This window comes from Ctenopharyngodon idella, chromosome 24, assembly GCF_019924925.1.
Source record: "Ctenopharyngodon idella isolate HZGC_01 chromosome 24, HZGC01, whole genome shotgun sequence".
In the NCBI taxonomy this organism is placed as follows: domain Eukaryota; kingdom Metazoa; phylum Chordata; class Actinopteri; order Cypriniformes; family Xenocyprididae; genus Ctenopharyngodon; species Ctenopharyngodon idella.
In genome coordinates, this window is record NC_067243.1 from 11,840,783 (window position 1) to 11,866,587 (window position 25,805).

Sequence of the window (25,805 nt, forward strand, 5' to 3'; positions counted from 1 at the left end):
AGTTCACCCAAAAATGAAAATTATGTCATAATTTACTCACCCTCAAGTTGTTCCAAACCTGTAAAAATTTCTTTGTTCTGTTGAACACAAAGGAAGATATTTTGAAGAAAGTTTGTAACCAGGCCGCTTTGGGGCACCATTGACTTCCATAGTAGGAAAAAAAAAAATACTATGGAAGTCAATGGTGCCCCAGAACTGTTCAGTTTCCCACATTCTTTAAAACATCTTCCTTTGTGTTCAACATAACAAAAAAAATGTATACAAGTTTGGAACAACCTGAGGGTGACTAAATGATGAAAGAATTTTCATTTTTGGGTGAACTATCCCTTTAAACCTGGATATTTGTAAGGGGTCTAAACCGCGGGTAAACGGAGTCCTGGGTTATCTTGCTTCACTTTCACACTGCTTTTACCCAGGATTGACAATTATTCCTGGGTACTCATAAGCTGACGTTTCACATTGTACATTCCTAAACCCTGGGTTAATGTACTTATTTGCATATTTGCTGTGTCAGTGTCATTGATTGGATAAACGCAGCACGTGACCTGTTTACATAGCTCTGACATTGCGCATCCCCATATTGCCGACTGTACTATCAAATTTATATTGAATGGGCATTTCAGACTATAAAGGTAAAAATGAAACAATCTTCACTCAAATTGTCACGTTTTCTGTCAGAATTTGACATTTTTCCTCACAAACGGTCCAAAGCAGACAAATATGAGGCATGTGATTGGTTGTCCGTTGGTAAGCTTCTAGCATAACATTCTAACACCGCATGGTTTCACACTGTACAAGTTTGGCACCGCAATGCAGGGTTAACACTGCCAAAGCGGCTTTTTACCCGGGTTTCATAACCCTGGGTAAAAAGCGGTGCTAACCCCGCTTCTAAATTACAAGTGTGAAATATTCCTTTACCTGGGGTTAAAAGCGGTGTTTAGAATGACGATAACACGGGGTTAAGCGCAGTGTGAAAAGCCCTAATGAGTGAGTAATTCATTTCAAACAGCTGATTCATTCAGGAACGAAGCAAGTGACCTTAATGAATGAGTCATTGAATCATCCTAATTAACCAAAGTAATATTAATAATTCTTCATATTTTGGGGTCAGTGTGTTTGGTTACCATGCAAGACCTTTTGTTTCTTTTGCACAGGAATCAATTTTGATACCGTAGTGGGTCGCCACTTGAGAACCAGTTGAGAATGTGGACTGATAATTCATTAAGCCTTTTCCTTTAGTGAAAATATGTGTGGACATAATGAGTATAATTTCTCACCTCTGCACATGTGGTGGTCTTTTAGCCATGGGCTCTTGCTCTTGTGGAGGCAGATGTCCCCAGAAGTCAGGGAAGGCTAGGATGGAGTATCCAGCAATAGACTTGGTATTGGCTGCAGTGGCAGTGTAGAGACGTGGATCATGGTTGGGAATACAAGTCCCGTACTTCTCCAGAAGCCTGTCCACCATGCTGGAGTGGCCTTCTTGGCCTTTCCTGGAGCAGCTAAGGTAATGTTTATGGAAGTCGCTTGTCTGGAGTTGGTTTTCTTCTTGGTTGGAGAGCGATGGGGAGCTTCCTTGTTCACTTGGTGTTTTGTTATTCAAGTCCCCCTCTAGAGCGTTGTCATCATCTGAGCTTTCATCGACCTCTGAGCTGGAGTCCATATCCTAGAAGACATGATTGCCCAACTGTTAGAGAGAAGCTGCAAAGCTAATGTTGATATCCATGGGGGAAAATATCAAGAGCATCCACAGATGTCAGCTCTTTATACTTGTGGCCACATCAGCAACTCTTAAATCAAAAGAGAAAACAGCAAAAAGGAGACAAAGAGAGATTACAGTAAACATCACCCACAAGATATCCTGTTTTCCCCCTGGCACCGCCAACCACTCCATGCAGTGCCGCAGAATAACAACCCAAAATAAACTCTGGAGGAAATAAAAGGGTTTTTTGAGAGAATATTGAGGGAGGAAAGCCAAAAAAGGATAAGGAATTGTTTTGAGGATGCAGCCCAGAGTGGTGCGCATCACTTCCAGCTTTCTATTGACTTCAAAAGGGTGAAACTGACAGCAAATAAGGTCGTCCAATTACAGTCTTTGACAGGCATAAAATGAACTGTATCAAAATAGCCAAGGGCCCTAGCTGCTTTTAGAGCAACCAAATAACAATTTAAGCTCACGCCTCACACTTTTCCATAAATTTAGCAGAAAAAAGGCCTGTGGTCCATTTCCCTGGCTCATCCCAAAGGTGAACATGAAATGTCCAAGAAACACGACAGATATAATGTGCTGACTGGCAGAAATTTCAGCAGACATTACGCCGATAAAAGCCTCCATCATCTGCGTTCACCTCCCTATGGAAGATCTTTGATTTCGAAGGGTGTCCCACGTTCCATCAGTTGCTCTGATCTTCAGAGCAGTGCACATAAACTGTGTACCATCAAAGTGAATTTGTTAGATACAAAACTTTAGTACTGCATCCTCTGCTACAGTATATCACTGCATTTAAATTTCACTTTTTTCTCCTCCTCACACTCCTAAAAATATATGTAAACACAAAGACGCCCCAACTTCCATGAATACCAATAGCCGAGGATGCATTAATATAAATGAACCCTTGCTGTATAAAAACGTCTTGGGTTTGAGGCTGCATATTGCATCTCAGGGGGCCTTGCTTTGTCATATTCGTTTTTCGAAACCACAAATAACAACACTAAAACAATGTAGCAGCACCGAGATGTTTTTCAAAGACTTATTTTAATCATGAACTTGATACAGACAAGTACAACGGCCCTTTTGATGAGCTCTGGGAGTGGGACTGAGGGAACGTGTGCTCGGTTGTTCATTCAAGTGGGTGAGAGGGAAAAAAGCAGCAATTCAATTCACATAGGGAACGAACAAATCTGTTTGAGGTCAATTCAATTACACAATCCACCAACCATTAAAACCTATTCATGCCTGACGTTTTTGAAATCAGCACATAAAATAGCAAATAAATTAGCAAAATTGTGACACATTTGGGAAAGTCTTCCGCAGCTGTCAAACTCAATTCAGAATGGATATTACTGGTTAAGTTTGCAAATATCATGAATTGACTTGATGTGTCACATACACCTTGACTTGGGGGAAATTTTGGTAAGTATAGCTTTCTAAATTACTATATAAGGTACTTAAACTACAATTAAAGGGATAGTTCGCCCAAAAATGAAAATTCTGTCATTAATTACTCACCCTTACGTCGTTCCAAACCCGTAAGACTTTCATTCATCTTTGGAACACGAATAAAGATCTTTTTTGATGGAATTAGAGAGCTTTCTTTCCCGCCATAGACAGCTAAATAACTAAAGTCACTTTGATGCTTCAAAAAGTTCGTAAAACTAATCCATGTCACGAAATAAAGAAATCGAAAAACTAATCCAAATAAATTGAGTAGTTTAGTTCAAATTTTCTGAAGAGACACAACCACTTTATATGAAGAACAGATTGAATTTAGGCTTTTATTCACATATAAACATTGATCAGCAAACATAAATAGAAGCTCAACTGAACCTGCTTGATGCTTGAGAACAAACCTGTTGCGGAAGCTCAAACGTGCTGCGTAACATGAAAATGAACCTCACTGGTTCTTGCAGAATCTCAAACGTGCTGCGTATCATGAGAATGAACCTCATTGGTTCTTGTAGAAGCTCAAACGTGCTGCATAACACACGAGAATGAACCTCATTGGTTCTTGCAGAAGCTCAAACGTGCTGCGTAACAGGAGAATGAACCTTGTTGGTTCTTGTAGAAGCTCAAACATGCTGCGTAACACACAAGAATGAACCTCATTGGTTCTTGTAGAAGCTCAGATTTCATCAAAAAGATCTTCATTTGTGTTCTGAAGATGAACTAAAGTCTTACTGGTTTGGAATGATATGAGGGTGAGAAATTAATGACAGAATTTTTATTTTTGGGTGAACTAACCCTTTAAGCTATTTTTATAAAAAACTATAAAAAAGAATTAAAAAATGCATAAATGAACATTAAAAAAAAATCAAAAACTCATTTCAGAACTTAACAGTTAAATATTAAAATTTATTTAAATTTTTAGTGTGTTTGTGTGTTAAAGACATACACACAAATATGATTGTCGCTACCCGTCCAAACAAAGCGTTAGAGAAAAGAAAATTCTAACCTAAATATTGAGAGTAAACATTTTTATATTGTGCTCATCATGCCTTGACTAAGGAACTGTGTCGGATACAAAACAAAAAGACTCATGCATGTCGAGTCTTAGGCTTAGTCAGCAGAGAAACAAGGATGTTGGTGTCATGCTGAATGAAATGCACATCTAATTTCCAACTCCTGGCTGTCCTGTACAGTATTACACAAAGAGTTGGATATCAAAGGGAAACATGTTATCCCGAGGCGAGTCCTCGGGGGAAGAGACCCTTCCGTTACCCTCCCTCTGAGAATGCACGCTCTGTGCCAATCTCGCTCACTAGGCTTATGTTTCACATCTCAACCCTTTATCTAGCTTGCAATATTCTTGACAGCTCTGCAGTTTTACCTGTGTTCTCTTCTGCGGAACCTTAGCGAGTCGCTATGAATTAAACCCATTTAATCATGGCCTTTGTTTTAGCCCGAAGATTACAGGTGGAGCATCGTTGTCTTGCAAGATTAATAGCGGGGAACTGATTGGCATGAATGTCCTGCTGTAAATTCTTTTCATCTTGGTATTTTGCACAGCAAGCATAATGCAGTGATGTGATTACAACCCCTGTGTCCAATCCAGTCACAGCGTCTCCAGATCACAGTATTTAATGATAATGGGAGAGATACATCAAAGACACGTACAGAGAAGGGAGACCAGGATGGACAGTAAGCATAAAAGTAGACTTAAGCATAAATGTAAATTCAAATTCACAAACTGAAATTTAAAAGTTGTGGTTAAAAACAAAAGTGTCAAATACACTACTAAAATTAATGTCCAAAATCCAGTTGTAAATGTTTTTTTTTGTTTGTTTTGTTTTTTTTTACTGTGATGACAATTTTATATTATGAGCAGTAATAATAGCAATAATCTTTTTTTCATACAGCTGTAGTATTAAACAAATCCAATTAATCACACATATAAATTGAACAAATAAATCTAAGATGGTGGCGGTGAGTAAATAATGACATTTTCATTTTTGGGTGAACTTCTCCTTTAATAACTTGTCATAATGAGGAAGAAGCAATGCAAGATGTGTTTCTAAGAACTGCTTGGCCTTTATGTCTAGCATTTGCAGATAGAATTGATTTTAAAAATGTTAAATTGAAACAAAAAGTGAATTAGTAGCTCGTCATTTCCCTTCGAGACCTGGAATTACAACATCAATACGTGCAAGAGAAAATGAACCAAGCAAAAGCAGCTTTTCAACAGCTGTAGTACATCATGTTATATCATTTGAATTAAAATAGTGGCAGCGTCTGAATAAGGAGGGAGTTGAACGTCGATGAACCGGAGGTGTGTTGACATTTCTATTAGTTTGAACTCATCCGCATGCTAAAGGCAGTCACGCAGGGATTTCTGCAAGACAGCCGCAGGCGTGTTATTGTGCTGCGAGAGCAGCCGTCAATCAAAACGATACCAGTCGCTCATGATGGGAAGGGTGGTGACACATTTAAAATGAAGAGTCACACTGAACATATTATGGAACTTGAAATGTCATCACTCATTTCTGTCAATGGCCCTACGGTTGACTGACCCGCAGCAGGGTTAATAGCAGATGGGCAAAATCACCAGAGGTCGTGCAACGGGCTATAAAGATGGTTTGATATTGATTTATGATTTTTCATAAATTGTTTTTATTCCAAATAAAAACTCCAAAAAGCTCAGAAGTCCACACTTAAAAAAAAATAATAATTCAAAATATTATTTAACCTGAAAATAAATGTTAGATTTTGAATTTAGGTTAATGAGCAAGAAATATTTAAGATTCAAAATGGACAAAATTTGTCACCAAAAAAGTCTGAATGACGATATTTTCAAATAATGCTAACAGGCTGATATCTAGCTGGTTAGCTTACTAGCTAGCTAGCAAAAGGGCAATCAAAAATTTTATATTTAGTACAACTTTTTAAAATATTACATTTTCCATGTTTTATAGCGGTTGTACCGAATGACCTGATATTTTGGGAAATGCGTATGAGCAAGTGAAAACATTAATTTTTCAAATAGTTAAGAGAGAGTTATTTGACCGCATGACTTGATCCAAAATGGTCCCTTTATATTGGTTACTCCGAATGACATCAATGAAATTCGTTTTTCTGGACATTCTTTCTCATAACAAAGCATTCGACTTCTACACATAATTTTAATACCATTTTGCACTATGTTGATATATGATGATATAAAATCATGCCAGAATAAAAAATATATACATTTATTACATTTTAAGATATTTCAATCTCAAATTAAATGGCTGTATTGACCTTTGGATGGTTAAACCAAATGACCTTTTGACACTTCAAAATCTTTAAAATACATTTATATGTAGGAACATATCATTAAAACCTTTTGATTCAAAAAAAGAGATCTAGCTGTACTACCTTACATACTTTGGATGTCATATCTTTGTTTTTTATTATTATTAAGGCCTTTGGACAAAAAAATTACAAAAAAATTATATATGGGTCATGTCACATGTCACATATATATATATATATATATATATATATGTTTTCTATAAGTAATATTATAGAAAAATATTATAGAAAAATGCAAAAATAGAAGCATGTATTCTGTGGCTTCTGGACCCAGAGGTGTATATTTGAAAGAACATATTTAAAAAATACATTTGAAATAACTAAAAAAAAATGTTTACACAAATACACACATTTTCTTTAACTAATAAGCGAAGAGCTACCACATAATTATTGCGACTACTGAGAGATCAGATGAATCATTTCCTGTGGACATTCTGCCAACAGGATGTTCCTCATATTTCCCCAGAACTCTTCAGGTCAGCAAAAACAGGAACAAAATCACTCTATTAAGATGAAGAGTGAGGCAAACATGCCGCCGTTGTAAGGATTTTTTTAAAGTGTAATGAGGTAATTTTCGGTACAAGCCGTGTCCCTGTTGTGCTCTTAAGCTGCATAGTGGTGCCGTTCCAGTAGGTATTATAGCACATCCTGCTCCCATCAAAATCTCTTACTGCTTCCACACAAGGTCCATATTCACCCCAAGTGCACTTAGAGACACTTCATATAAACTTTATCCTGGGTGTCTGCCATTAAGAGCAGTACACTCGTAACTTTCACGCCTGGCTGCAACAACTAAACCCCAGAGATGCTGACGGTTTCGAAAAAACCTCTTTGAAATATTTCTCAAGAGCGGATTAAAGTGAACATGAAATCAAAATTCACCCCATTTACATTCTTAATGCACATTCCTGGTCTTATTGTGCATGAATTATCAGGAACGTTATTTGAAAGAAAAATGAACAGCATTTCACGTTGTCATCATCTTGACGTTACGCATTAAAACAAATATTCTGGGTTCTATATACTTTAAGTTACACTCAATCGACCCCATTTGTGGCACAGTGTTGATTACCAAAAAAATTAATTTCCACTCATTACATTTTCTTTAAAATTTGTAAAAATCTGGGTTACATTCAGACACTATAGAATTGAATGGGGTTAAGCTGTGAACAACGAAATACTCATTGTTCCAATGTATAATATAGCCACAAGATGTCAAAAATATATGCGTTAGCATGTTCAGTGTTGGGGGTACCACATCATTAATAACGCAAGTTACATAATCAGATTACTTTTTTCAAGTAACTAGTAAAGTAACGCATTACTTTTAAATTTACTACAATATCGAGTTACTTTTTCAAATAAGTGACGCAAGTTACTTAGTTTTTTTTCTTAGTTTTTACTTAGTGAATTTGCATTTCCTTCAGGCTGAGGCTTATTTATTTCACTTTTGGTGTGAAAGGTCCTTTACATTTGCCAAAAAAATAGAACTTTTTTTGTTGTTATAAAAACAAACAAACAGCTCAGCCCATATGAGAAAAAGTAACGCACTACTTTCCATAAAAAGTAACTAATGCAATTAGTTACTTTTTTATGGAGTAATGCAATATTGTAATGCATTATTTTTTTAAAGTAACTTTCCCCTGCACTGAGCATGATTATAGTGTGAAAGAAAACACTGAGAAAACAAACAAAAAAAAAAGGTTCTTCTATGGATGGCATCACTGTGAAAACCCCCTTTTGGAACCTTTTTTTAAGAGTGTAATCAACATTATGTCACTAATGCTGTTGTTTAAAAGTAACTTGTACTGAACCTGAAGTCTTTTTTGAAGAATCTCTTTTTAAATACAGTGTTGATGTAGGTATGGAGGTACAATGTTTTTGGTTTACTGCATCAGAGGGCGAAGATGTTCACCTGGAAGTCATGGTGCAGCTCAGGGCAGAGGTGCACATATTGGCCCAGCTGCTCTAGAGGCCTGTCGGGCTCTGGTCGGGGACGCAGCTTGTTCACATCTGTTTCCAGGTCATCTTCCTGCCATGGAGAAACACAGAGCTATAAACGCTGTTCATTCATAAGCTTGACTGCAGACTGAAACACATATATCGTCCCCTGTCACTGCATGTGAGGACCAGAGGCCATGTGACAAGCTCTAGCCAATAGAATGCAGCAGGTTCTGACCACTGACCTTCAATCTGTCTTTCTCAATGGCAATTGGGCCAAGCAGCAGACAAACAGCAATTACACACCTTATTTGCCAGGTGAGGCACATGTAAGCGGTCACCCCTCCAGCTGTGGTGTAAATGTCAATCTCACACGTACATACGGAAAAGGCCATTTTTACAGTTCTTTTTTTGTGCTACTAGGAAACAGAAATTGGGCAAAGGGACATTATTAAGCCCACCCAAAAAGCTATCCATGGTTTTTATAGATATCTGAATATCTTTCCAACAAAGTGAATATTAAATTAAAGATCAATCTCTCATCTAAAAACTTATGTTATGACATAAAATTTAATTACTTTTTTAAAATTGCAAATGTCTGGAGTAGGTACATGTATAGCATTTAAGCCCACATGCATTTTATTACTTTTTTTTTTTTTTTTTTGATAGGCCCCTTAAAGTCCCTTAACATTCTTATGTTATTTGCATTATGAGGACAAAATGGAAGAGAAAAATAATTATAAGTGGATAAAGTTTAATAATTTAAATATGTGGATATGTTCTGAACCTAATTACTTTAAAGTAATATTTCTGGATTATAATTACAGACAGAGTATTAAATTATTTTCTCAAGAAAAAAAAAAAAAATATTAGGGTCACAGCTAACCAACATGGGTAATATTTCATTGTAAATGTCCATAACCAAATCTTAGACCACGTATTCATGCTACAGAGTGGGCATAAAGCACCATGTGACATGTTAGTCATGGCAAGAGGATGAAGCGCAGACATGGAAATAAAGAAATGCATTAACAGTATTTGAAGAGAGCGTGTAGAGCAGAAGAGGATGAAAGCACTTTGGTTTGGTGGTGCCGTCTCAGCAGGGACAGGATTGTGAAGTCATTGATTTATGGCTGAATCAGGGGCCCTATTATTGAAGTTATGTGAGAACAGGAAGCTGCTTGTGTCAGGCTCCTGTCATACGCAGAACCTGCTCTTCAATCACATTTTAAGAGGGAGAATGAATCAGTGGAATTTACCGCACATCGTTCGCTCTGTCAAAATTACGACGCAGGATCGCACAGACCGCGATGTGTGTGTGCATGCGTTGAAGGTGCTGCTCACGTCTTCGAGAACAAATCTCAAAACACTCACGTAGTCCCTGTTGTCTGGCTCCTCGTTCTCCGTGTCTTCGTCACTGTCATCTTCTAAACTGCCATCTTTCAATAAGGAAGAAAGAAAGATAAACAACATGCAAGACTAAGGTGTAAATGTCAAGATGAGCAAAATATGGCAGTTCATCTGGATCAAAGAGGACCTGCCCAGAGTCCTCAAACATTAGCTCTTTCTGCCTCTGATACGATCACATAAAAGCAGATATCTGCCATATACTCTGGTGGAGTATGTTGTGCTCTACCAGAGAGGCATTAAGTATATATATATATATATATATACATATACGGATCTTTGAGTCTTTAAATAACTTCTAGAGATAAACTGAAATGAATGTAGTCATGCCCTCTTCTGACTTCACAGGCTTTCATCTCATGTGATGACTGCAAATCAAAACATAACACTGAAATCACTATAATTTTATTACAGTCTCTGCTAAACCAAATGATTGGTTACATAAAAAAGGTGTGTTCAAGGTATTTTATTTGGCGTGGATGAAGAGTAAATTGCCCGTGTGATAAATTATGGCAAGTCATATATTTTAGAGGGAGGTTGTGAAATTAATATAACCCAGTTTATGAGAGCTAATAATGTTAATGGCAGCATTCCTAAAATGTCAAAATCACGTTAAGGTCTTAAAAACTAATTTTGCTGTTAGAACAATGTTAAGAATTTAGTGTTTAAAAAAGTCAGTTAGCTTAGCTTTGCTAGTTTAAGTTTCTTTAGCTGGTCTCCAAGTATGTATGTATATATATATATATATATATATATATATATACACACACACACTATATTGGCAAAAGTATTGAGACACTCCTCCAAATCATTGAATTTAGGTGTTCCAATCACTTCCATGGCCACAGGTGTATGAAATCAAGCACCTGGGCATGCAGACTGCTTCTACAAACAATTGTGAAAGAATGGGTCGCTCTCAGGAGCTCAGTGAATTCAAGCGTGGTACCGTGATAGGTTGCCACCTGTGCAATAAGTCCATTTGTGTAATTTTCTCACTACTAAATATTCCACGGTCAACTGTTAGTGGTATCATAACAAAGTGGAAGCAATTGGCAACAAAAGCAACTCAGTCACGAAGTGGTAGGCAACGTAAAATCACAGAGCGGGGTCAGCGCGGAAGTCGCCAAGAGTCAATAGCTACAGACCTCCAAACTTCGTGTGGCCTTCAGATTAGCTCAAGAACAGTGTGTAGAGAGCTTCATGGGATGGGTTTACATGGCCGAGCAGCTGCATCGACTTACATCACCAAGTGCAATGCAAAGCGTCGGATGCAGTGGTGTAAAGCACGCCACCACTGGACTCTAGAGCAGTGGAGACGTGTTCTCTGGAGTGACGAATCACGCTTCTCTGTCTGGCAATCCGATGGACGAGTCTGGGTTTGGCGGTTGCCAGGAGAACGGTACTTGCCTGACTGAACTGTGCCAAGTTTGGTGGAGGGGGGATTATGGTGAGGGGTTGTTTTTCAGGGGTTGGGCTTGGCCCCTTAGTTCCAGTGAAAGGAACTCTTAATGCTTCAGCATACCAAGACATTTTGGACAATTTCATGCTCACAACTTTGTGGGAACAGTTTGGGGATGGCCCCTTCCTGTTCCAACATGACTGCGCACCAGTGCACAAAGCAAGGTCCATAAAGACATGGATGAGCGAGTTTGGTGTGGAGGAACTTGACTGGCCTGCACAGAGTCCTGACCTCAACCCGATAGAACACCTTTGGGATGAATTAGAGCGGAGACTGCGAGCCAGGCCTTCTCGCCAACATCAGTGCCTGACCTCACAAATGCGCTTCTTGAAGAATGGTCAAAAATTCCCATAAACACACTTCTAAACCTTGTGGAAAGCCTTCCCAGAAGAGTTGAGGCTGTTATAGCTGCAAAGGGTGGGCCAACTCCATATTAAACCCTACGGATTAAGAATGTGATGTCATTAAAGTTCATGTGCACGTAAAGGCAGGCGTCCCAAAACTTTTGCCAGTATAGTGTGTGTGTTTATATATATATATAGATTAAGAACACTAAACCACTGCCGTAATCTCTCACATCACCTAAGGGTGTTTTCCTCTGATTTTCGTAGCTAAAAGCTAAAAGACAGATGAAAAGGGGTAACAAGGAAGTACTACATCTACAGTCCACTCGTCTTGGAGATTAACATCATCTTATCTGCCTGGCCAGACTGAACAGCAAATAGGCTCAGCATTATGGGTCGCTCGTGCCACACACGTTTCGTTTGGAAGTTTCTGTCGTCAGCAAAGAAGGTAACATTAGCGGTTAGCATGTTAACGGTGTGAAAAACCTGCAGAAACTCCACGATTAGTAAGCAGGGTGGGTCCCATCGTTATCTCAAACCAGATAGGGGTGGCAACACGTATCATCCCGGAGGGTATAAAAAGTCAACCGCACTATTCATTACGATAAACAGATAATCATTCAGTTTGGTCTGATATCGGCCTTCCCAGCTCTCCAGCTTCCTTGCGGAAGATAAAAGCAATGGGAAACTCATTAGTGAGAATGGCCCAGCAGGAAAACTCTTGTGTGGTGTCTGGATCTATAAGGTGTATGAAAAGTGTGTAGCTGAACAACAATATTCTAGACTCTTGAGCAGAGAAAAGGAGCATTTTTTATTAGCGCATTACTACACGTGGTGGAGATGTGTGGTACGTACATACAGAAAAACGTGCACACTAACACGCTTCACTATGCTGTATTGAGTCGAGCACCCACGGTGTCATTGGGCAGGGTTGCCTGGGCAACCACCTCAGAGCTCCCTGCAAAACAAGTGAGTATAGACTATTGTGGGTCAGCGAAGAACAATCTGCTGGTCTCTGGCCAAGCATATCTTCCGTTTCTTGTTTTCCTTTACTCTGTTTACTGCTGCTCAGGTTCTGACCTTGTTCAAAGAGAACATTTGCATAAGATGACCTAGTCAAAAAGAAACATGTCTGCCAAAAGAGGGTTGTACTGTAGTTACTTTATGCACAATACTGCCGTGCAGCATAGGAGAGTTAAAATGCATCTTAGTCAAAATGGAGTCTAAATCTGGTTTTAGAACAACTGATTCCTCACATTGCCTGCTTTCACAAGGTCCAGTCTTGACATTTACTTCACAGCAAAGCTCTGAATGATCACAACTTGCACAGCTTCTTGAGCTTGTAGGAGCTTTCTTTCTTATTTTCTCTACAATGCAATTTTGACTGTGTGACTATAAAAGGTAATATATAGAAAAATGGTCAAATTTAAATTAGTTTTAAATTCAATTCAGTTCAATTTAAAGTGTCCCCCTGTGGTGAAAATCAAGTTTTTCATGTTGTTTATATGTCTATGTGTTTTTTTAATATGTTTTAACATATTACATGTGCAAAACATGTGCAAATTCAACAAAGTCAACACCATTGCTGAGTATTTTCTCTTTAAAACTGCAGTGATCTAAAGACAGTTTCAAAAACGTGGTTTGAGATCGCTGGTGTTTGTGATGTCACAAACTACCTTGTAATCAATCACGTCAATGTGCCGGCGGGATTTAGAATATCAATAACTGACCGCGAAAGGGAGTCTCAAAAGAAGCCAGGTTATCCCGGTATATTTTTCTGTTGATATGAAAAATCGGGTATATTTAGCAATATAGCGGGCGTATTAAGATGCCTTTCTCCACTGACGTTCGAAGGGCTCATTTAAAGCAAAAACTCAAAACGGGGCAGTGGAATGGGGGAAAAATGCAAGGTCTCGAGACCTTTTAGAACGCCATGTCATGCGCGAGATGCTGCAAAAGACACAAGATGCGAGCACAATGGTTTCGCACGTCGGTCTAGTGCATGTTTAGATAGAAAGACAACGGAAAAGTACCGCATTGGAATGGAAAAATGCCCCTAAGTTGTTCAAAGTGTTTCTAAGGATGCTGATTTTTAGAAGGCAGCTGTCTTATCATATTCATAGATCCACGTATAATAAATGAGGCAAGGGTGTAGAGTTACATTCAAGCTATTTTAAGGCATTAAGATATTTTTTCACAGGAAAAAAAAACTTTTAAGTATGTAATTTTGGTGGTCAAAGATGAGTTTTAAGGGATAAAATTATTGACTACAGGATGACTTTAAAGAAACATTGTTGTGTTGTATCACGACATGTCACTTTAAGTGTAGAAAAGGTCATGTGTCTGTTGCCATGTCTTTTTTTGTCTGGTTTATATCTTTGTTGATAATTGTATTAATTTATGAAAAATGATTTGTTGCTTGGAAGGAACTAATAGGAGGTATGGATATAAACACTTTCGAACTTTCTTAACTCACATACTCTACATTATACTACTCCTACTATCGAAGTCTAATAGAGGAAAAATGGGATGTATTGTGTTGACATTGAAAGAATTTTATAGACTCATTAAATGCCCAGCGCCTATGTGATAACAGGGGCAAATTTGGCCTGGCCGATAAGGACTTTGTCAGGCACTAATAGCCAAAGGCAGTGTGTAAAGGCTAAATATCTCTAGCGGGACAGACTCAGTGTCCCTAACGGACAGTCTGTGCGAGGAGAATAATAGTAACTGTTGGGTGTTTGGCAGTGTAATAAAGAAGCTGGCTTAAAAACCCAGGAAACATAAACCTTACCGTAAAGTCCTAAATCAGCATCCCAGTCATCGACAGGCCTCCCAGTAAGAGGAAAGCTGTAGGCACTCTTATCTGAGGTCAATGGAAGAGGGACTTTGGGATTGCACTTCCTCATCAGCTGGATTGCCGGTTCCACCAAAGATTCAAGGCCTTTCATGGACAAGCAGGTCTTCAGATGAAATTAAATCAGTTAAAAAATACTTCAAGGCGCTACATGTGATCTCCAAGAAACATTTCCTCTGGGCAAAATTTGCAGCAGAAGCAAAAATTTGCTTCTTTAAAGCACATTAACAGACAGTTAGAGCATCTGGTAACGACTCGGGCTGGCTTACTTAGCAAGGTCGATAAAAATCACAGTGTGATTTAAAGGCAAATGATTAAAGCATTACAAACGGAGAAAGGTAATTACAGGTAGTAAAAAATGTAGTAAAAAAAAACTAAAAAAGATCAACCTCACAAAAAATATCACAATATGAAATGTAACGAGAACTTTGAGGACTGTAATATCACCTGAGTGGTCTGGAAGAGAAGACTAATGCCACCTTCGGCGACAATGGCGTCTCTGCCCGCAGCTGAGTTGGCGGCACGGTGCAGGCAATGCAGTAGGGCTAGACGAATAGGAATGTTTTTAAGGTTGGTGTCATTGTTGTGCCAGTCTTCGTACACCTTCAGAAGATCTGCGATGTAGCCTTTTGTGACGGCAGTCCTACAGTTGACCTCTGTAAGAGAACAAAGAAAATTTTGTATCTTTAATCACACAGTAAACATTGGTTTATTCTCTCTAAAACCTTAATAATGGATTCATTTTTCCAGTGAGACCAAAGTTTAAATTACTGAGGAACAGCAAGAAAATATCAATTAAGTTCAGCCTGACCAATAGCCTTAAATTGTAATGTTTTGTCAGAGAATATGTCTAGAAGACAGTGCTGAAGCTACTACAACTGTAGCTTTCCAAGCTAAAAGCTAATCATAAGAAATTTAGTTAGCTACACTATAAGCTGCTAACAAAATGTATCTACATTAAAGCTAAAATATTTTGCTATAAAAGAGGCTTCTGTGAACCAGTGAATCAGTTCCATCTGAACCAGTACACTGAATGAAACTATCTGAACAAACTGATTCACAAATCAGACAATGCTACATATAAAAAAGGACAGTTTAGGAGTATGTTTATCTATTCAGTAGCATGTTTTGTTAAGCTACACCACTGCTTGTTGAAAAAAAATTGTTTGTTTCTGCTGACTTTATATTTACAGCAAAGATGTCCAGCCTGACCAGAAAATATATTTAGAAGAAAATTTTAGGGAAGCTAGTACAGCTGTAGCTTGCCAAGCTAAAATTTAATCATAATAAAAGTAGTTAGCTACACTACACGCTGCTAAAAAAGGTATCTACATTGAAGCTAACTAAATATTTAAAGGTGTCCTTGATTATGATTTCACTTTTTTAACTTTAGTTAGTGTGTAATGTTGCTGTTTGAGCCTAAACAACATCTGCAAGGTTACGACGCTCAAAGTTGAATGCAAAGGGAGATATTTTCCTTTACAGAAATAGGTTTTTATGGACTACAACAAACAGCTGGTAGGGAGTACAACGAGCTTCTTCCTGGATTGGTGACATCACAAACCCCAGAATTTACATAAACCCTGCCTCCGGGAACATGCAACAAAGGGGGTGAGGCCATTTTTGGGCTGCTTTAGAGAAGAGGATGAGTTGTGGTAGAGTGTTGTTACCATGCCGTCATTTTGCGCCGGACTGCTTCTCAAATGAGGGTCAGTTCAACGCTGGATTTGCACAAAATATTAACATGACGGAATGAGTTGAATCAACTCCACAACTACATAAATTTATCCACTAACCATTCAGAAACATCCAGTTACATTCTAAAAGTTGTAACTTCTTCCCGAGTCTCTCCATCAGTGTCTGACTCCGGTTTGAACACTGTAAGGCTGAACACCGTTACTGACAATCATCATTTTGGCTGCGTGAGATTCGCCAGCTTTGTTGTTGTTGAGCAACTGAAGCACGAGCTGTTAAAGCTCCGCCTTCTTTTGGAAAGCGGGCATGGATTTGCATTTAAGGGGACACACACAAAAACAGTGTTTTTGCTCACACCCAAATAGGGGCAAATTTGACAAGCTATAATAAATGATCTGTAGGGTATTTTGAGCTGAAACTTCACAGACACATTCTGAGGACATCAGATGCTTATATCACATCTTGTGAAAAGGGACTTTATAGGCATGTCTTGTTTAGCAGCATGTCTTGTTACATCCCTCCTTGTTAAAAAAAAATAATAGTAATGGTAATATTTGTGAAATGTATCTAACAACTCTACTTTTTTCTTTATCACTGTTAGCAGAATGTGTCTAGAATACTGCTCATACTCATTAGTGTTATTATTTGTCTTGGTCTTAACGTACAAAAAAAACCAAAAAAAAAACAGATGTTTATCATTCATCATCACTCTTTCCAAGTCCTTCTGAATAACAGTCTAAGAGGCTGACATCCTTTAACCAAGAACACAGTGTCTATTTGAATACACGCCAAATTTGTTTTTGAGGAGAAAGAAGCTTTTTCACTAGTTATGTTAGAAACAGGCTAATATTTATTGCAAGCATCTTTATGTATCATTCATATTCAAATTGACCTCTCTTTCTCTCTCACTTTCTCATGTCACGCTCTGTTGTGCTGTTTATTAATAAAATGTAATAAGAACATACATCATTCCGGCACTAAAGAGCCATATCAACAGAATGCAATAACACTGGGATGATGGAGAGGGAACAAAAAAAGCACGTGACTCTGCCTGTCAGAGCGAAAAGATTTCTCAGTGTGGCACAAAAGGTTAAATGAGATCAAAAACAAGATGGCGGAGAGAGAGCCACTCTAGGCGAAGACTTAATTTCCGTTCTTTAAGTTAGTGACAGGTCTGATGCCTGAGGTAAAGCTCGGTTATGTCTCATAGCGCCCCTTAGTTCTCTTATGTCGTGAATCAGTATATCGTGAACGAGAATACTGCCACTAGCAAGGGTCTTGTTCTACTAAACATTAGGACACTGATGACTCAATTACTTCCAAACGAAATTACGAGGTCACGCACAATGTAGCTGGTATCAATAACGTTGTTGTGTAACATGCATCATGCATCATTGTTATAGCTGTTAAATGTACAGTGCCATTATGAAATATGAGTTTGTCCTTCACTTCTTATTAAGAAAAACAATGTACATCCATAATCACACATAGATACAGCATAAATATAAATATAGAAATAAAATATCAAATAGAATATAAATAAAATAATAATAGTGAAAAGAAATTCAAATAAAAATATATCAAAAAAGAAAAGAACAAGGGGACTTTATATTTGCACTGACTAGTGAACCGTTTGGTATGAGTCCCCCCTCTTACTGTCACAATTAGGTTGCCCTTGTACATATACCATAATACCTACATAGAATAAAACACCAAGGGACGCAATTCTTTGTTTATGCCAAGACTCTGTATCTTAGCAACCAAGTTTGATGGCACAATTAACTTCTAATATCTAATATCAACATGGTCACATTACTACAAACACAAGCTGTCAGCTTGGAATTCAAACAGTGACTCATTCAGTCACAGCTTTAAATTAACCAAAAAAGAGAGATTACTTTATATTTACATCATTGCTGCAATTAGTATTCAGTGTTTTATGTAAATAAACACTTAATTCCAAACTGTTTGTAGGGTTTAAAACTTATTGAGCTGTTTTAAAATGTAAAAAAGAGCTGCTTTGTTGTCTGCTAGAGTTTGGCATTAGCATGTTGCTAACCTAACAGGAAGATACTCAAATAAACATAAAAATACATAGCACAACGAATATAGGGTGAAAGGGTCCATTTTTGAATAAATTGAATTAGGCACAAGACATCACTTCCGTCATCAGAACGTGTTTTCAGACCTTACTAACCGGATGCTGAACGCAGTTGGACATAGTGGTGTATTAGAGGTAAAAATGATATAAATACTGTTCGGTTTCTCACACAAACCGATCGTTTCGTGTCTTAGGACATCAATGTGTCGTCACGAGCTGCAGGGTTTAATTTGGATTTGTTTGTGCATGTTTTTTTTTACTCTTATAGATGGAGTTCCCATTGACATGCATTATACGACTGACAGACGGCAACGGTTGGAGTTAAAAATCATCATTTGTGTTCTACTGAAGAAACAAAGTCACCTACATCTTGGATGCCCTGGGGGTAAGCAGATAAACATCAAATTTTCATTTTTGGGTGAACTATCCCTTTAAGGCTACGCAAAAGAATCAGCTAAAGAACATGTCACTGGTGAGATCTATCAGCAGATAAACCGAAGCCAAACTGTTTATTCAAATTAACTAAATGTTTGACTTGCAGCACTGAACCTTGAGTCCATTTGGGACCAACTACTTCATGTTGATCTGCTTTGTGGTTTCAAAATTCACTAATAGCATTACAAAGAGACAAACAGTTTTTCACATTGCTGTTGGTGAAGTGAATATTGTAGTTGATGTGTACAATTAATTGGAGGTATTTTTGTGTTCACAACTTATGCAAATGTTCTCTTTTTTAAGAGTCCACCTCTGGGACTTCATGAACACATAAAACTGTCACACAGGAAACAGTTACGAATAAATAGACATTTAGTTTTATTCCAAATAGAAGGTAATACATTTTAATGTGATTTCAGTTCATTAACTCATTTTAGTTTATCTATCTATCTATCTATCTATCTATCTATCTATCCATCCATCCATCCATCAGGGCTGCCCCCTTATAGTCGACTAATCATTAATCGACTAGAAGAGGCTTAGTCGACCAAAAATTTTATTAGCCGTTTGTCGCAGAAAAAACCTTTGGAAGGGACAGATCGTTAATAGCTAGTCCTTCTGGTAATTACAGTATGTCGGGCAGGAAATCCAAATATTCGCATGTCATCCATCGACTTCAAATATGGCTTATCATTTGAAACATGCAAGTAGTAGCAACTTGGCTTTACATGGCTGCTCGCGCTAACGTTAACCTAGATAAATGTGCGCTATTATTAAGTGTTTGTGCGGAGTGTGGAAGCTGAAGTATAGCATGCTTACTGCAAGAAATGGAGGTGCCAGTGCGATCACTTGCATTTTTTCCTGATAACAGTGGAAACAACTTAAAATACTCCGTCATTTTTGGTCATACAGATAAGAGTAATACATCATTCGAAACTGAGCTTTTATTAGTGTAAACGCACAATAACAAAAAAACATTGTGCCTTTGTAAAATAATGAAAACAAACAGGATGCGCTTTCTGCCGTCTCCGTCTCTGTGAACTAAACCAAAACTCAGTGCATACTTGCCTCACAGACATGACAAATATATCTACAGAAAGCTTGAAATGTCAAGCGACTGTCAACCAATTCAAGTGGAAAACAAACATTCTCAGATTATGTAATCCGTATGAAACATGCATATAGGCACATCCACTACTGCGGAGATGACGAGTCACCATCGTCAACTTAATCTCTGCAGCCGAAAACACAGAAAACATCAATAAATTATTAAAATGACAGTCTCCTTGCTGTTTTTTTTTTTTTCACATTACATCCATAACCATTACTTTTGCTAGTGCGCTGTGGCAAGCTTTATTCGTGCGCTTGAGCGCTGATTAGGCTATGTATTATATATAGACAATTAAAGGCTTATTATTATGATTTATATGGCTTATTAATATACATGTGCGATTAGTCGACTAATAGCTTAAACAAATGACTACTAGTCGACTAGGGAAATCTTTAGTCGAGGGCAGTCCTACCATCTATCTATCTGTCTGTCCATCTATCTGTTCATCTATCTATCTATCTGACTGTCTGTCTATATATCTGTGCAGAGGATTTGTTTCAGATTCACTGTGTGTCTTCCACTGATCTCTTTCCAGGATTGAACTGACATTATTAAATCAATGTTTGAAAGCCCACCTACGAAACTGTCAAAAGAATTTCCACTCTCCTTGTTTTAAGAGAAATCCTCCAAGCTCCGTATTCGGCTGGTTTCTCCATAAATCTCTCAAGCCGAAGACGCTCAGAGAAGGGCAGGGGGCTCCATGTGAGGGAGTTTGCCGGACTCTGAGCCCAAAGTCTCCTTGCTTCTGTTGAAGGGGTTGGAAAGCAGCCAATCGCGCTGTGCACTCAGTGCATCTAATGGAGGCCGAGGAGGAGAGCAGTGGGAGTGTTTGCGATATGAAGGTCAACAGTATTTACTTCCATGCGAGCAAAACATTCAGTGATGGAATTACAAAAGGAAATAAAGGAAAAAGAACAACACTTCCATGTTCTTGTGAGTAGTTCCGGAGCCTTGGGAATAATATTTTATAATGGAGAGCTGAAACTTGTGTTGTGAATCTACTTCTTCGGCTTGTATTCCTCCCAAGCTCCCGGTATAGGAGTCATGAACTTAAGAACACTGCAGTTCTATGACTTGCACAAATACAGCAATCTGAAATATTAATGCCTGCGATGGTTTCTATCAGGCTTGGACTTCTAGAAGGAATTTTTTGTGCAGCTAATGTAGCCTTAGGGTTTCTAGGAGTTTAAAGCAAGGTCTGGAACAGTGGAATATGGAATATGATGTCTCAGAATATGAAAATGTCCTGTCATCGTGGACTCAGGAGATTCGTTCTCTTATAATGACTGTTACAAATACTGCAGCGCAGATCTGATGTGTAGAAAACATGACAATACTTCTGCAAAGCTCGCTGGAGGAAATATGGCCACGTTAGATGATAATCAAGCGTTCGCCACATCCTCCAGAGAAATAAAAAGCATGCAGACAAAAAGGCACAGACAACTTCGCTTTGCCCGACGGAGGAGAATTAATTGCAGCATCACTGGCCAGACGTGTTTCTTTTAGAGGAGGCTCCTAAAAGCCCCACAGAGCATTACGTTATTCACAGGCTCACTGACTGCAGAGCATCAACAGGTGCAGCGCCTGTGTTCTCAATGGGAGAGCGCAGGACGAGACTCACAGAGTCACACTGCCCCCTGCAGGACAATAGATGAACTGCAGGTAGAGTGTGCTAGTACACAAGAGGTTTAAGATGGATAAATAGCTTCATATTCTCTGCTCTTCCTCTATTTGGTTTAAAGCCAAAAAAAGCTAACTCGATTTTACTCTGTTTTGGGTTGAGTATGAAGAAAGTTTTTTGATCATGTTGCAGAGAGTGCTTGTATTAAAGCAACATCTCATATTTTAGCGTTAAACCGTTAATGAAAATGTGTAACAGGGTAATTTTTATAAATTATTATTTAGTATAAGCTATTATTTTGTCTTGTGGACTATATGTCAACATCTTTTATGCAAAATATCTTATTCAGGACAGTACTAAATGAAAAATAACATGCATTTTTTTAAATGATCCCTCTTATAATACCTACAATTTCTAATATATATATATATATACACACACACACACACACACACACACACTATTTTATTTTTTGTCACTTCAATTCGCTTTATATAAGTTTTGGAACAGATCTATGGTGTCTCAAACCACAATCACAGCATAGAATATGTCCCCAAGAAATATCATTGTGATGCACCCATCATGTTCATAAAATGTAAAGCAAAAGATACTTACTTGAGCGTAACATTGCGGCAAAAGCATCAGCGGCTGCCCTGTGAAACAAAAGAAAACAAATCTGACATTAAAAAAATGTATATGAGGCATTTCATTTCTGCAGTTGCGTCACACGCTCACCATTCTGAACACACTAAAAGCTAAGTATCGTGGGCACACTTCCAGCTGCACTTAGCATTGGCGGGGCGGTGGAGAGGCTGCTGCCTTATAAAAAATAAAAAAAAGACTACTGTCATTGTGATCATGTGCATTTATTTTGCAGCGACAGGGCTGCTGATTCAGCATAGTCTCCATATCTCTGAACCCAATGCACATGGGGCGAACGTAGAATAATTATGAATGGCTTTGCAACAATCTGCCAATAAATATCGCCACTGGCCTGTCGGGTGACACAATCCAATGTCTTGAAATATGGGGAGAGAGCAAGCTACTTTTTGAGCTTCTGAGATGAAATAGCAGAGGAAAGAGATTAAAAGAAAGAAAGAAAGAAAGAAAGAAAGAAAGAAAGACTCCATTCTGATTAACCCATCCGTCCCTAGAAACTGTTCAACGATTTCTTAATCACAGATATACAGGTCTGCATGTCATATGCAGGAGTAGTTATCTGTCCTGCTACAAAAAGGACAGATAATTATTAAAAAACATATACATGAACTGATGAAATGTGTGGCATTTTATTAGCACATGATTAAACGTAAATTTCAAACATTTGCATTTGTGACAAATATTAAATAATGTAATGACAGTATTAACATACAGCGTATAAAATCCATGTTTAAGGAAACAGCCCCCATGCAAAGTAAAGCACCTTTTCTTTATTCTATGGCAAGAATAATATCATATTAAAGCTGCAAGCAGCGATGAAAGGGCTCTCGCACCTGGGCTCACCGCCACCCTTTGGCCTTAGGAAAACAATGAACAGTGGGCGACATGCATTTAAGCAAGTACATACTGGAGAATTATGGCCATTTATTAAGTCATTTCAAAGTGCCACACTTCCTTCTGCCAACACTTTGACCGTAACTGAATATTGCCATGTAGATATCTTCAGGGCAGGACTATTATCAAACATGTGAAGTCTGGAGCAGATCGGACATCTTATGCCTGAGTTACAACAACTTCCTTTTTCGTGAAGTTAATCGCATACAATTAGCACTTAGCCAAGTGTTGCATGACTTAATGTGTTTCTAGCATGTTTGGTACTTCGTGGCATATATAAATGTGTTTCTGAGAGTGAATTACAGTGCAAAGCATGCTATTTCCTATTGCCAGCAGGTGGCGCTATGACTAACTGAATATTGGCATATAGATGTCTTCAGGCCAGGACTCTTATCACACATGTGAAGTTTGGGGCAGGTCGGAAACTGTAAAACTCAAGATCTTTGCAATTTAACATCGCTAAGGTCTTTAGATTAGACAGACCAAATATGATGTTGATCTGGTTAAATCTCTACAAGGAGTTAATCACAGTGTAAAACATGATTTCCTGTTGCCAGAAGGTGGCGCTATGACTGTAACTGAATATTGGCATGTAGAAGTCTTCAGGTCAGGACTCTAATAAAATATGTGAAGTTTGGGGCAGATCGGACACTGCATGCCCGAGTTACAACAACTTCCTGTTTCATGGCGAAACATCGAAATTTGTCAGGCCGCCACAGACACGCCCTTCAACGAAAACTCAAGATCTTCGCAATTTAATGTCGCAAAGGCCTTCAGATTAGACTGATCAAATATGACATTGATCTGATTAAAGCTCTGGGGGGAGTTTGTTAAAGTACAACGTCTGGAAATGGCAAAAACTGCATACATTTTGCAGAGAAAATTCAAAATATCTCACTTCCTGATGGGTGTACAGATTTTGCACCCAGGGACTTTTTTGTAGGTATTGGGCTGTTACATCTTTCTACCGAATGTCATACTTGTACGTGAAACGTAGCGCGAAGGGCACTTAATTTAAATTTTGTAGGTGGTGCTATTGAGCCATTTTGCCACACCTAATTCTGAAACCCATATCAGACATAAATTTTCACCACTTCTGATGCGTGTGCAAAGTTTCATGAGTTTTCGAGCATGTTTAGGCCCTCAAAAATGCGATTCATTTCGGAGAAGAAGAATAATTGACTGAGCAATTACAATAGAGTCCTCACACCATCGGTGCTCGGGCCCTAATAATTCAATGATATGAATAATACTGCACACCTGTTAAATGTGTAAAAATCTAAAATACGGTAATACTGTGAAACCTACAGTAAAACGTAAGCACAGGCTCAGTTTTGACATTTACCATGCAGCTTGAACTGGTTATAAATAACAAACGCATAGTTCAAAAGTAGGCCTACTAAATTTGCTCCTATCATATTTAACTACAATGTTTTTCTAAGTTCCAATTTAAGATTATCCGTCGACTGCAACCATCGAATCTATTTTTACTGGCAAATGCGCCCCGATAACTTGTAAAAGTCTGTTTAAAGAGCCTCTTAGTGCTCAAAAGCTGCAAATGCCGCCGAAACGGCGGTGCTATCCACGGCGATAAAATACTTATTCTGGTTGAGCACTAACTGTATCTCTCATTTCACCTCATTAATCATTTCATTGTGCATCTTATTATACGCTTGGGCTCTTAGCTCCTTTTTCTTAAAAAGAGGTGTATTTCGGTCCTTCGTGTATGTAGCACAACAGACTCCTTTGTGTCATCCTCACAAACAACATTATCAAGCCAATTTCAGCTCTCATCACATCACGACTGGAATCATCTCAGAGAGCTTTTGATAGGGTCACACTGCAGCGATGGACCACGTTATCATCACCGATGGAATCGAGACACGACACAGAGCAGATCAATGTCGAGACCATGTGTGTTCAAAACACATGCACTGTGAACAACAACATTGGGCCTATTATCTACATGGGGTATCTGGCTTTAAATGCTGCACTTGCCATTCAATTATCAGACTCTGTTATTCTTTGTTGTGCATCATGCAGTCTCAAACATTCCCTTCACTGACCATCTGATGCATGTTCTACACAAAACAAGAAAGAAATTTGATCTGGTCAATTCTAATCTCATTTGATTTGAGAATGTCTAAATTCCTGAATTCATCAAAAAGAATTTGTGTTCCCAAGATGAACGAAGGTCCCTTACGGATGTGGAATGACACATGGGTGAGTAATAAATGACAGAATTTTCATTTTTGGGTGAACTAACCCTTTAAACCATTTTTAAGAAAAGGGATGAGTCAATTATAAATGACTATATTTATATTCCACCGGTTAACAACACTGCGTGTATGCTGCTTAAAAACAATTTTTGCTGTGGACTGAATGAAAATGCAAATTCACTCTCTTACAGTAGGTGGCGCTTATGGAACAGCAGAAATATAATGGTTACCCAGGTAACCGAAGTATACAAAGTAGCTGTGCTTATTAGAACAGCAAATTTCTCTGAAAAGCGATGAGTTTGCAGGTGATATAAACACCATAAGATAAACAATGTTATAATCCATTAACAGTAAAGGCCCGTTCACACCAAGGATGATAACTATAAAAATAACAATAAAGATATAGGGCCAGATTTACTAACAACTTGAGCAAGCGCAATCCCTCTTTTGGCATTAAAAAACTACTGTTAGGATTTAATAAAGACACGCAGTGAAAAATTAGCGCAGAAAAGGCGTGGACACAGTTATTTTTGCATATGCATTTGTAGGAGTTTCC

General features: G+C 38.2%; 1 protein-coding gene across 7 annotated transcripts in view; it reads right to left on the reverse strand.

Annotated features, from left to right (window-relative positions):
* The window catches only part of LOC127507115 (cytosolic carboxypeptidase 4), a 232,046-nt gene that overhangs the window by 104,504 nt on the left and 101,737 nt on the right, over positions 1-25,805 (reverse strand). For all 7 annotated transcript variants that reach the window (XM_051884020.1, XM_051884017.1, XM_051884019.1 and 4 more), the window contains 6 exons: positions 22,092-22,129; positions 14,961-15,169; positions 14,451-14,619; positions 9,821-9,885; positions 8,421-8,537; positions 1,278-1,663 (listed from right to left, as the gene is read on the reverse strand). In XM_051884020.1, coding sequence (XP_051739980.1) covers positions 1,278-1,663; positions 8,421-8,537; positions 9,821-9,885; positions 14,451-14,619; positions 14,961-15,169; positions 22,092-22,129 — 984 coding nt within the window. The remainder of the gene's footprint in view (positions 1-1,277; positions 1,664-8,420; positions 8,538-9,820; positions 9,886-14,450; positions 14,620-14,960; positions 15,170-22,091; positions 22,130-25,805) is intronic.